The following is a 14,116-nucleotide window of genomic DNA, read 5'->3' on the forward strand; positions in this document are numbered from 1 at the left end:
AGCCTCTTTTACCCTTGCACTAAATACATCCCAGTGAAACCAATTATCTCCAGAGTAATCGAAATAGTAAACAAAGTTCACAAATTTAAAATAGAAATCCAGCTGTTCAGTAAAGACCAATAATGTTTATTACACCTCAATGGTTTAAAATATAAACCAAGAAATCATGGTTTGTGTGCTTAGTGTAATGTGCATTGCCAGGTTTTTAAGATGCCTGGAAATCTTAAAGAACCACCACACTTTGTATTTGTATGCAAGTGTGTCCACTGGGAGCAAGTTATTTTTGTCTTTTTTTTTTTGGCAAATTATATTAGCACTTTCTTGTCCATTTACATTGCTTTCACGTTTTTAACCTTGAATTTGACATGTTGTAAAAGCTGTTCACACAATAAAAAGGACATGACGTATTAGCATTGCAAGTTCAAGTACAAACAGTGAAGCAGCTTCATAGTTGGGGTCACCAGTTAACAGTCATCAAAGTGGACAAACAAGAACGATATACAAGAAAAAAATACACATCACTTTTTTTCCTCTTTAAAGTTAAAGTTAAAGTTAAATCAGACTGAACATCTCTTGTTTGAAGTCAATTAGAATTAGGAACATTTTTCCAATTGCTAAATGTTGCAATCACACAAGAAAAAATATGTCAGAGATTTATTCATTAATGTCTTCAAAATCAGAAGGTTATATACATTTTATGAGGTAGCATTGTATTTGCTACATGAGTTTGGTCAAACAATTTCGTATATTATAATGTATTTGCAAATGAACTCTGTAATCAGAGTTCATCTGCAAATACGTCAGAGTTCTGAAGTTCGAACTGTGTTCACATTCACTGTCAATCAGGTCATTGTTTAAGATGATACAAGCAGAATACAGGTCAGCCATATTAAGGCTGGTGATTATCCATGAAAACCAATCAATCAATAGGACAACAAAAATATTTGCAACAGTTAAAGTTCTTAAGATGATCACTGTCCCTGTTGCCACTTGCATTCAAGTCCAATCCTGGCTCAAACACATAAAGCTGAACCTCATGAGACTCAAATGAAAGTCAGATGCTTGGAAATCTGTCGAAATCTGTCCTCATACTGTGGAAAACAAATGTTTACTGACCTGTTTAATTCTTGTGTCTCTTGTGATGTCCTGATCCAAAGGGCACAAAGCAAAATTAGATGTTTTCATTGCACCTATTAAATACATTTCATTTTACAAAATCCTGCAGTGCAAATGCATGGTTCATTATTCAGCTGTATGTTTTATTGCCGATTTGCATTTGTTGGTGAACCATATATACACTACTTGATATTAGCTTTAACCTCACAACTTTTCTCTGCAGCCACCACCATAGTGGAAGCAGGCAAGGACAAGAAGAACCCTGATGACTTTGCTGAGGCTCTGGATTCTGTTCTGGGAGATTTTGCTTTTCCTGATGTGTTTTTGTTTGATGTTTGGGGAGCCATTGGAGATGTTAAAAATGGCAGAATTTAGATATTAATGCCGTTGAGAATATTATCTCTGTTTATTGATAAATCCAGTTGCACAAAAAGAAGATAGTTGTTTTATTAATGCTTGGTTGATTTTTTTGGCATTTTCCAACGTAATCACAAGGATCATCATAAATTCAACAATCTTCCTTTGGGCTTTTAAATGTGCCCCCAGAGGATCATCACTGTAACTAAAATAAATGCAACACAGAAAACTCAGAAGTACTTTGAAATTCCTCTCTACTTCATGTGCATTCACATTTTTATGTTTATATCAAGATCAGAGCTTACAAAAGGTTAAGGCCCCTCCCTCTAACACAAATGGACCATCATAAAAAATACTTAAAAATGAGATAGTAGACATCTACAAACAACCTGGGAATCTAAGAAGTTAAAAAAACAGCAGCATGCCAAAATTCCCCAGTTGAAACCTGCAGGGCACAACAAAACACAAATGTTTTTGAGTAACTTCAAAGGTAGGCAGTGATGTGTTGAAGGTCAATGAGGAAAGGTTACACATTTTCCGTTTCCCAAATTGTAATTGAACTATTCTGAGAGGAAAGTGTTAGGTCCTTGGTTTCTTGTTGCGTGGGCTAGACGGCTGTTTCCAGTCTGAGGAGTGGTTCTGCTTCTGCTGATGCTGGATTGTTTTCAGCACATGTGCCTATGTGCTTGGCAAAATAAAAAAAGAGCAGCACAATGAATGATCTGTTTACAAATTATTTTCTTCCTACAAGAAAACAGGGGTGGACGTATACCATTCCTGTAGCACGTGACTAAAAAGGTATTGAAAATAAAGTATCTCCTCAGATATTACTCCAACTTATGGGAAACATATAATACCAATGGGAATATTTCCAGCTAAATGAATGAGGCAACTAAAAGAATTATTGAAGTCATAAATGGGTGTGAAAGCGTTTGATAGTCAAGAACAAAAAAAAAAACAAAAAAAACATTACAATTTGTTTTATTTATTTATTTAGCTTGGCAACGGTGAAAGTGCTTTTCAAAGTTTAATTATATGGCAAAACACTAAAAATGACCAATCGTTCATCAGCCCAGGCTGCTCTGTACTTTTGTCACTTTTTAGGAATACAGTTTATATTGGAACTGTATTTGTTGATAAAAAAATTGCTTATTTTGACCTTGAACTATTCTATGTTAAATATATATGTAATTTATTTTCCGGTAATAAAGGTTGACATTTAGAGATTTCATTACATAGTAACATTAATAAATAATAAAATTTTTAAGATCTGGAAATGAAAATTGGTGCCATTTTTAAATGTTTTCCCTGTATCCAATCCTTGATTAAAAAAAAAAGAAAAGAAAAAAGAACTAAATCCACCAACCTTTTTTCTAACCAGTTTGTTCTATGAGTTTGTAAGTCTAATTACTATATTTTAAGCTACTATTTCAGCCATGGCATTAAGCTGAATCAAATTTCTTTTTCATATTTTTAATGCAACTGATGAATGAAAATTCTGATACAATTATTGATTCAACAAGATCCAAATATTTTGCCAAAATCTAGAATTTGAGGCCTTTAGTCAAAGTCATTGGTGCAAACTTAATTATTTGTAAAAAGCTAATACTCATGTAGCGATGTAATTGTTAGCATTACAAATGTGTCCCTAATAGTACTTTTATCTCTAAGATAGTTCTTTACACTTTGATCAGAACTGCACACCAACACTGAGAAGCAGAAGTTAAGGCAGAATAATGTCTTTTTAAGGCAGAATAACACTGAAGAACAAAAGACAAACCACATTTTTAAATACGTTTAATGTTTCGTGTAATGAATAAAAAGCACATTACTATCACATTGTTAAATTACACATCATCACTGAATAAGACAAGAAATTGAAATGTTTCTTTTTTCACTTTCACTAAAGTCACAAAAACATGTCACAAAGCAGAAGGTAATACTGTCGATCACATTAGCTCATTTTTATAAACATATTCAGCGTATGGTGGACTCTGCTTTGGGTCCTACATCTGTTATTTTTTTCTTCATAATAAAATGCATGTACAGGACCTCACCTCTCGCCAAATGACTACTGGAGATTGGCAGCAGTCCAACCACCACCATCATCTCCTCTGTGACCCTGCAATCAGCAGATGTGGATGGATGGATGGGCGGATAGATAAGAAACAGGAGAAAATATTAAGGAAGTTGCTTTTGTTGATCTGTAAAGATCAGAAAAGCTTCCTTAATGACCACTCTTATGTTTTGATATTGAAACATGTAATTCTCAAACTGCATACAATTCTTTTTACGCATAATATTACAACATATTTATGTCATAATAAGCAACGTATTAGCTGCTTATAAAATATACCAAATCCACAAGGAAAAACTGAAAAATGCCAGCTTACACATCTCATTCTTAGCTTTACATATGATGTCAGTTGAAGTATATTTTTTGAATATAAGTTATATATTTGTACACAAGTAAATGCTTCTTAGTCTTTGTATTAAGCTCATACAGTAAAAGAATAATGATATCAGACATCTGAAATACACACAGAGCCGTAAGGAGATAGTTGCGTCACATTGTTTGTGCAACCATGCAAGTTAATTTCATCACATTCATCATGAAAAACAACAGCAGAGCAGACTCTGCTGTAATTATGACTCTGATCCAATCAAACATGGAGAAGGTGAGGATGATGTTGTTGGAGAGGGGGGCATCACATTTGATTTTTCAGGATCCTCTGGGACATCCACGCGCAGGTTGCTTCCCAGTGAAGTCCGTGCGGATCGATGGACGTTGTCACGTATAGATGAAGACAAAGAAATGATGGAGGTCCGGGACCAATCAGCATTAGGGTTCACTCTCCTCAAAACTGACCGGCGAAACAAGATGTATACCCACGGATCTAGGATTTGGTTCCAGGCTGCAAGTTTTATCAAGCAATGCAGCTTGTCGCCCTCAAAACCAGTACTGGCAATGGCTTTATCGGCAATGAAGACCTAAAGATTGTAGAATAGTTGGTTTGGGTATAACATTGAAAAGAAAGGTCAGCTGATGGAAAATAAGATTAATTAGAAGATAAAAAATAAAGGATAAAAATAGAAAATTATTAAGAGTTGGAAAAGTTGAAAAAAAGAGGAAAAAGGATGTAATTGGTTAATATTACAAATACACTCAAATCCTGAAAAATAATTATATGTGAGTTATATGCTAACTGTGTCATGTTCCCTGTGGGGTAGGGACAACAGTAAAACAGTTAACCTCACCTACTTTAAGTAAATTGTTGCATTTTATGAAGCATTGCTTTATTAATGTTATGCTCAAATTCTCCAGTAGCAACAAGCCATGCTACAAAAAGCTTCTTTTCACATGACAAATAGACTACAGGTGTTTTATATTTTCTGTTTAACATTCAGCCGGGATGTTACATAATTAGGGTTAGACATGACTGCATAACAGTACATGCTCCAACACACATGGGATTTAAATAAAGGGAATTTGGACATTTTCACATAATGTCTTGGAAAATTACTAAAAGCCAATGAAATGAGGAGTCTTTGCAAGCAGATTGACAAATACTTTATAAGTACATATATTCATCTATTGTCTACACAAGTCCCCAGTCCATCAGCCACCTGTCCAGGCCACTGCAGTATTGTATATGTTCATTATTAATATTCTCTATCTGATCTAGACAATTAGTAGTGAGTTGATTTTGGTCAAAACTTGGTGCTGTTTCACAATGTGGTTGTTATTTCATAGTTTTAGTGACATTTTTCTCACAGTAGAGTCTAAAAGATTGTGAAGTGGGATGAGTTGCCGCACTGAACATACAGTATGTTGTAATGGTTCACATAATGTGCATTTCCTTTAAAGGCATGGTTTCATTCCTTCTGACAACCTGGAAAGTGCTAAGTCAAATTAGGGATTAAAGGAACCTGTGATGCAAGATAAAACCAAATTGCTCTCAGATTCACTTGTCAAGGGGCTACATTGCGACAAGCAAATGAAGCATAGAAAAGAATACAGAGAAAAAGAGCTTGACTTGATGCCTTATTAGGGTTTAAACATCTGTAGTAGTGAGATGGAAAAAGAGGACAGAAGACTTACAGTTTAAGTCAAATCCTCCTCTTTGTAGAAGCAACCTTATACTAAAATAAATTTGCAGCCATTTTGTTTCACATTTAATACGTGAATCTCTTATGCTAAGACTTTGTAAATATTGAATTAATCCCAAAAAAACAGCAGTCATGAAAATACACAGAGAGGGTCATTCTAAAAGAAAGGAGGAAAGAAGAAAACATCTTACCAGCAAGGGGCACCAGCAAACCGTGGAAATGGTCATGATCAGTATAAGCTGCAGCATCATTTCCGCTTCGTGGTCTCTGCTACGCTGTCTCCTCTCTGCTCCACAGTAAACCTTGAGCAGGGTCACCACACTCACAGTATTCAGCAAAATTGACGTTGCAATGCTGATCAGTCCAACCAGGGAGAAAAGCAGAGCAAAAGTCCAGTCACTTGTTTTGGGGGTCATGCTGAGGAAACACCAGGAGCCAGGAGTCTGAATGTGGTAACTACCAAAGCCTGCTTGTGGCAGCAACGATATGCTTCCAGCGATGAACCACACCATCAGCACCATGGAAATAGTCCCTCTCTTGGTCATTCTGGAGGAACTTGCAAATGGATGGTTGATGCCAATAAAGCGCTGGGTGGCCATGGTGGCACCAAGTAGCAGAGGCGACAATCCATAGAAGACCAGGGACATACCCATGAAGTTGCAAAAGTGGCATGTAGGGTCTAACTCTGTCCAGTCAATACGTGTAGCATGAAATGAAATCACGAAGGAGCCAGAGACCAGCAGACCCATGAAGTCAGTGACTACAAGACCACCCAGGAAGATGAGGAAGAAAGAAGGAGAATGATTTTCTGTCTGTCTAAAGGATTTGATGAGGACAATAAAGGCAATTAGATTAGAGATGAGGCCGAAAGTGGTGGCGGTGGCTGAGTAGCTAACGTTTTTGCTGTCAGGATTATATTTATATGAAGTGGTGGTGTTGTTATAGCAGGATGGGGCGTGGCTTGAGTCAATCATGATGCTCATCAGATGGAAATTCTGATCACTCAGCGATGTAGAGATAGTACAAGCTTCCAGGAATCACTTCATTTACCTAAACAAATGAAAATGAAAGTATTAATTCAAGACTTTACTTAAATTGTAGTTGATAAATTGATAAATAATTAACACAAAAGTCACAACCACTCTACAAGCATACTTTTTGGTAGGATATTTGTTGCTCTTTTTGTAAAAACGAACCCCTTGTTCTAACCTTTGCTCTGTACAGAGAGTCTGGACTCTGTTGAAGTTTTACATTTTACCTAGTCGCTAAGATTTGAGTGGGACGTGTACCGTAGCGTTCGATGATGTGCAGTAAACAAACCCATGGGGTGTAGGGCCATGACATGTCAGATTTTCGAGTAATAAAATGCTTATACATTCCTCTTGTTCTGATTTGAACTGAACAATATTTGGAAGGATGTCCAACATGGACTGAATGACTTTTTTCATGTCCTCAGGTGCCATTGCAAAACTACAACCCTATAGACAGACTGCAATTCCAGAACAGTGCAGAAAAGAACAATTTTATCTAATAACAGAAAACAAACAACAACAAATAACATCCAAAGCAGCTGGTCCATGTGAAAAAGTCCTTAGTCACAACAATAGTCATCAAGAAAATAATAACTGGCAATGAGTCTTGACATGAGGGTGAAGTTTTCTTTTTCACTCTTCTCTGCAGAATGCAAACACATCTGAGGGTTCCTGGGTGGTGTGCTTAATGTTGTATCGCATCATGTCTTAGACAAGACCACTCCTCACCTGTGTTTTTATTTTTTTGGAGGGGAAGGAGTCATTCACAATTGAACTTGCTCATGGTGCATGGTAAAGAGCTAGAGCAGGCGCATCACATATGGAGGCAATTAGTCTTCAATGGAGCCATCCTGGGTTTGATTCTCAACCTTGGAACTTTTGCTGCATGTCTTCTCCCCTTCTCTCTCTGCCCATTTTCTGTCTGAAAGCTGCAAATAAAGGCCATCGCTGCCATAAAAGCTTTTAAAAAGATTAATTTGCTGGTGTGCTTCAGATCTTTCTCCTGCTATATATGCCAAATTCACTTTGACATTAAAGCAGCAAACTAATGTCCAGACAATCTCTGTCGAGGATTTTCTGGTAGAGAGCAGAATTCAACAACAAGTCGTACATTCATGATGCAAATCGCCGAAAAAAAATAAAAATAAATGAAGCATAATTTTACCAGCAACTTGTTTGAATGTTGGTTGTTAATGTGCTCTGGAAGTGACTACTTGACCAATCATTCCTGTGAAGGTTCACCACTGTTTTATATTCTCTCTATTTGTGGATAATGATAATAGCATAATAGGATGTGAAATTGAATGAAAGGATACAGTGTTTTCAAAGCTTTTCATTGAAAGAAGAAAAAAAAAACTATGAATTTACCCTTGCACTAAATACATCCCGGTGAAACCAATTACCTCCAGCGTAATCAAATTAGTAAACAAAGTTCACTAATTTAAAGGAGCTGCTAAAATAGAAATCCGGCTGTTCAGTAAAGACCATAGAGGTTTATTAGACCTTTTGCAAACGTGGAACCTTTTGAAGATCAAGGAACACAGCAGACAAGTTTGAGCTAAAATTGTTGAGAAGTTCAAAGCAGGGTTAGATTATAAAATAATATACTTACTGTAGATCATATAACACAGCACTTTTCAGTTTGTCATCCGAATGTTGATGTGTTACAGCTCAACTGTAAACCTACCAAAGAATGACTTCACACCAAAGCTAACAGACTAGAAGAAGAGAACTAATCTAGTCTAAACTGGGAGGAAAAGCAGCAGGATCAAAGTAATTGTTGAAAGAAGAAGTTTGCCTCTAGCCGTGTAGAGGGCACTGCAAACTTGTGGAAGAGGGTGGTCCAACCAGATGATGCAAAAAAAAAAAAAAACTTTTTCGCCTACATACAAAACAGTATGTGTGATGATAAAAGGTGTTTTAGCATCACATTAGCTTGGAGGGCTGACTACAAATCCAAGCCACGGTTTCATCACAGGAAATTCCAATAAAATTCATGAAAGTCTGTAAATACATGTTTTTTTTTATATCATTATTTCCTTTATTTTTCTCATTTATGTCTGTGCTTCTTCTAATATCATCAATAGTGATCTATTTATTTGCTTCATTCAAGAGAAGTAGGGCAGTAAAAAAAGTTAAGATTACGAGCTCAGAAAAAAAAAAAAAAAAAAAACTGTCCCCAAGCAGGTTTTTACTATCAGTACGTATAAATCAGAAAAAATGTTCATAAGGACAAAGCAAAAGCAGGGTACAGATCTGTAAATACAGCATGGGAGTACAACAGTGGATGCGTTAACTTTATTGAGTGACTTTAAGCCCGCATCCCCTTTTCTCCTGCCTGAGTGACTGATAAAAGCTTGTTGGATGTTGAATGAAATGTGGGTGTCCGGATCGCTGCACTTTATCACACTTAAGTAAACCTTAAGACTTCATCCGCTTGGTATGTGAGTGATGCTTTTTAGGTGGGGGGAGGGAGACAAAACAGATGGCCTGCAGAGTGAAGCTTAGATTAAAAACAGCACGCTGAAGCATCTAGAAGGCCAGACACAAGTGGGTTTTCTGCTGCTGTCGCATACCATGGTACAGCTGGATGTCATTATCAGCTTACAATGGTTGTTAGAGTTCATTTAGTTTCAACTGCAATCTTCACTTGAAATGTTGTACCTACTATGTGTTTTGACCTTCCCTCCATAGTGCTAACTATTAAGTATCCGTTTTAAATTGTATAGTTTTGCTATAATTTGTGACCATTTTTATTTTGTAAATCCAGAGCACAATCGATTTAGTACAATACAGCCTGGTTCGTTAATTATCGAATACAGAGAATTTGAGAAAAAATGAATTCAGATATTTTGATATTTTACTGTCATGTTGGTGAAATAACAGCTAAAACAAACAACAAAAAATAAAATTACAGCTATTGTGACACACAGACGTGTTCCATAGTTGCTCAACTTTTTAACACAGACACGTTTTATTTTGTATTTTGATATCACATTTCAACATTTTTATGTGATATTCCCACAAACAAAAATGGATGGAAGAGCTGGTGCTATGCAAATAGAAAGCTGTTCTGATATGTCTATGTTGTAAAAATGTGTGCGTGAAACCTGGGACTGTTTTTCTGAACCTATGCAAATTACGGTTATAATAACTATGTAAATTAAAATCATACAATCGCACCCCTGTGTAGAGTTAGAATTCATCTCTGAAAAAGTCCCTCCTTGGTTTCTTTAGAAAGTATCTACAACAAAATGTGGGTTTGTGGGTAATTAACAACCTAGTTGAAACATCCATAGCATTTTGATCGTATAACTAATTGTAATTGTTGTGTAACCTTATTTTAAAGGGACTTTTCTGGTTGAATAAGGGTAAAATAAAATAAAACAATTCAAATTGAGCATAATCACTAGTCTACTGGTTTTTAGCAACCAGTAGAACATGTTTGCAATCTTTGCTGAAGTCAACACAAAAATGACCTCTTACTGAACTTGTGAACTTTGAGGATCATTGTTTTGGTTTTTTTGGCTGGAGTCCCACAATGTGCATCCCACTGTTTCTGTCTGAACATACAGCACTTTCTTCTGTGGGCTTATGATGATAATAAGGAAGGTGTTTTTGAATATTCAAAGCATTAAGCTGAACTCACCAGAATGCTGTGAATTAACTCGTCCTCTGCCATGTAACCCTCCCTGTGATCTCGTCTGCCAATTTCTGTCCTTGTCACTGTAAGCTGGAAATTGGATCCATTGTTCAACCACAGACTAGTCTGAAACGTCTACTAATTTCACAACAAAGTTCGTAAACATCAGTTCAAGTTCTTTTGTATAGTTTACATATTAATTATGCAAACTATTTAATATGGACTTACTCCTGTGACCTCATGGTAATTCTAAAAAAAATAAATTATAGTATTAGTGCACTCAGACTAACCCTTTGAAAACATTTAGGGAGATTTTCTCAGCTTTTCACGTAGGACTTTTAGCCTGAAATCCTTCCTGTATTAAATTTTACATTTTTAGCTTACCTCTCTTAAGGCTGTATACAAAGGGAACGGTGAGGTGAAAAAAAAGAACAAAAAAACAAAAAACATTGTAAATGAGTGATGATGTACAGGAGATCAGACAGGAAGGGGAGAAGCTGTGGATGGCTTGGAAGGTGTACAGCAACATTTTAAATTGGATTCTGTATATGACCGGAAGCCAGTGAAGTTGTTGTTGAACAGGGGTGATGTTTGAAAATAAGAGGATTTTAGTAATGCTATGGGCAGCTGAATTCTGGGCTCTTTGAGGTTCTGGAGGGATTAGTGAGAGAGACCAAAGGGAGTTACAATTATCAATTCAAGAAGTTGCAAGACTGTGGACCAGGATGGAGGCGAAACATGGGCAAAGGGAATAACGCAATTGGTTGATGTTACAAAGAAAGAAGGATGCAGCTCTGATCATTTTTATGACACCCGCTTTTCACCTAAAGGCAGGGAGAAACCAATGAGCTGTCATTATACAAATTGAAATTGTTGACTTTAGATAGGGTGGATTTTGTGCCCATGACACTCATGACACTTTATCACTTAAGTAAGTTTGAGGCAAACCAGGGGAAGAGTGGGATCAGAAGGATTTTGGTTGGATGAACTGAGAATGGCCTGAAAGATATGATTGAAACCAGTCAAAGGGTGTGTGGTTAATGCCAATGGATAAAAGCCTATGAGGGAGAATACTGTGGGAGACGATGTAAAAGGCCGCACTCAAATCGAGTAGAATGAGAAACCAGACCTAAAACTATGACATTAGTGAATCCCAGGCGAGCAGATTGTATAACCAGGGCAGAAACCAGAAAAGAATAGTTCATGAAGACTCTTATTAGTGAAATGAAGCTAAAAGAGAGGAGGGGATAATGGCAGAAATAACCAAAAGAAGAGCTAAAATGTAGGACTTTACAAGAGGTCTTGGAATAAGATGTAGTGAACATGTGGAGGGCTTGAATTTCTGGATGATGTTTTATATTAATTCACCAAACAGCATTTCTCCATAGCATTTATTATGAGCATACAACATGGTCGTCTTTTTGTCACTGCAACGGAGTCTCATAAGAATGCATTTAAATATTTATTCCCTTTCAGCTGCAATGTGACTCATAGTAAATCATTTTCTGGCAAAGCAACAGCCATATCAGCAAATCTCACAAATTCACTGCTTTGTCAACACAGACACATGGTATTCACCATGCCATTTCATTAATGTGGCCATGTTTGATACTTATTGCAATTCAGTCAGCAAAATGAATGCAGATTTTATATTGTCATCCACATTTAAACCATAGGACAAAAAATTAAATTGAAATGTGTTGTAATTGTATTCCATTGTATTGAGGGCTGCTGTAATTCATGCAATTTTATAAAATAAAAAATATTATTTGTGGGAAGTTATTGTCAGTGCAAGACAATAATTAGAAGAACCTTAAAGGTTCTTTTGTTGGACAGCTATTTTCTATACCTCTTCAGACATGCCTGACATGTTTCGATGGAATACTTCCAACTTCTTTTCAGATGTCACAGTTGATGTTACGCTGCCTAAGCTGTTTCAGAGAGTAAGAAGCAGTCACTGTGTCATTTCAGCTGGCAACACCGGATTTTTTATGCAGCTTAAAGCATCACCACCTATAATTATGTTCCTACCACAAGTTTTGATCTGAACCCACAGAACATGTTTCAACAAACATTCACAGCATGTTTGAAGCAGAAAAGCAGATGTTATTTGTTGCAATTTTAGATAAAGCACTTTAAACCTATTAAAAAAAAATAAAATTTGCAACGTTGTACCCAAACCTCTCGGCTCACCATTGCCTTCCTGCACTAATCCACTCCGTCCAAACCTCGCTTACAGCTTAGCCTGGGCGTCGCCCCCTTCACTTGGATTCCCCCGTAGATTTTCTACCGGGCAAATCAGTGAACAGAAGAATATGTGAACAATGACATCTAAGTTCTGCGCTGTTTGAGAATTGTAGTCTGTTTGTGGCTTTAGCAATGGCAGTGGAGGAAGTGAACTAAGCCGTTCAGTCTGTGATGGCCAAATATTGAGTTATTATTAGCAATCGTTTCTCAACATCAGGCTACCAATCCTCTCAATTCGCCAAGACAACAAAGAAAAGGGGGCAGCTCAATTTATTCAGTAGCATAGCTTATGTTAAGATGCTACTTATTTCTCTGGATGCTTCTGATAAATAACATTCAACATGTCTTCAGTTTTGCTTTTGTAATCCTTACCTTCACATTAGAATGTTGCGTAATGTGACGACTTTAATTCAATCAAAGCTGAGGAAATGACTCAAACTCCCTGCTGCCATTCACCGTCAGAGCTCATTATTTGACTCAGGAGTGTTGAAGCAGAGACACATCTAAAAGTTACGGGACACCAGCTCTGAAGAGATGGATGTCAGGACTCATCTCCAAAAATGAAAATTACTTTGAGAATATATATGTAAATATATATAAACTCATATCAATATTGTTTAAGTTACAGGGTTAAGCTTCAAAGAGATGTTGTTGCATGTAGAACACAACTTGATTCTAGTGTAAATCAACAAGTTAGATTTATACATTGCCACTAAAAATGAGCAAATACATGAACAGACCTGTCAAGTAGCATGATCATTATGTCTGCTGTCTTGTGTGTCTGCTGTCTTGTGTGCCAGTGATTTGAGAAGGAAAGCTTGTGGTTGAAATGAAACTTACCTAACTGCTGACACTGAATATATCTTCCTGGACGGACAACTAAAAATTTGTCCGTTATGCACAGATAAGAGACAAAAATATGATGGCACAAAAAAATGACCAGAGGAGTTCTCACTGACTTCTTTTCCAGCACACCGAGAAACACAACTGAAATAAAAAGTGTGCTCTTACGTCATTCTCAGACATCTGTGAAGATATGTTGAAGCAGGAATTGTAAGTTACATTTCTATGAGGGGCCGTTTAGGACAAAATTTACGTTTTGTCTCTCACACACTACCAAAAAGTCTCGCATACTCCAAAAAAGTAGCCTCGCATACTCAAAAAAATTACGTTTCGTCTCTCACACACTACCAGAAACTCTCGCACACTCCAAAAATTACGTTTTGTCTCTCACACACTACCAGAAACTCTCGCACACTCAAAAAAAGTAGCCTCGCATACTCAAAAAAATTACGTTTTGTCTCTCACACACTACCAGAAACTCTCGCACACTCCAAAAAAGTAGCCTCGCATACTCCAAAAAATTACGTTTTGTCTCTCACACACTACCAGAAACTCTCGCACACTCCAAAAAAGTAGCCTCGCATACTCCAAAAAATTACGTTTTGTCTCTCACACACTACCAGAAACTCTCGCACACTCCAAAAAAGTAGCCTCGCATACTCCAAAAAATTACGTTTTGTCTCTCACACACTACCAGAAACTCTCGCACACTCCAAAAAAGTAGCCTCGCATACTCCAAAAAATTACGTTTCGTCTCTCACACACTACC

The 14,116-nt window shown here is 36.8% G+C and overlaps 1 protein-coding gene across 1 annotated transcript; it reads right to left on the reverse strand.

The window, feature by feature from the left end:
* Positions 1 to 3,253: 3,253 nt before the first annotated feature.
* Positions 3,254 to 13,520, reverse strand: LOC148159965 (thromboxane A2 receptor-like). The gene is made up of 3 exons (XM_088005039.1): positions 13,345 to 13,520; positions 5,775 to 6,633; positions 3,254 to 4,464 (listed from the first exon to the last, which is right to left on the reverse strand). The coding sequence occupies exons 2-3, from the start codon at positions 6,564 to 6,566 to the stop codon at positions 4,120 to 4,122; spliced, it is 1,137 nt and encodes a 378-aa protein (XP_087861165.1). The 5' UTR covers positions 6,567 to 6,633; positions 13,345 to 13,520; the 3' UTR covers positions 3,254 to 4,119.
* Between the last annotated feature and the right edge of the window lie 596 nt (positions 13,521 to 14,116).

The sequence above is a fragment of the Poecilia mexicana genome, unplaced genomic scaffold (genome assembly GCF_051168715.1).
Source record: "Poecilia mexicana isolate PSO_F unplaced genomic scaffold, ASM5116871v1 scaffold_4, whole genome shotgun sequence".
In the NCBI taxonomy this organism is placed as follows: Eukaryota; Metazoa; Chordata; class Actinopteri; order Cyprinodontiformes; family Poeciliidae; genus Poecilia; species Poecilia mexicana.

Coding starts and splice junctions, on each gene's coding strand:
- LOC148159965 (XM_088005039.1), bottom strand. CDS start 6,566: ATGAGCATCATGATTGACTCAAGCCACGCCCCATCCTGCTATAACAAC. Junction 4,465..5,774: donor TTTGCTGGTGCCCCTTGCTG/GTAAGATGTTTT, acceptor TACAATCTTTAG/GTCTTCATTGCCGATAAAGC.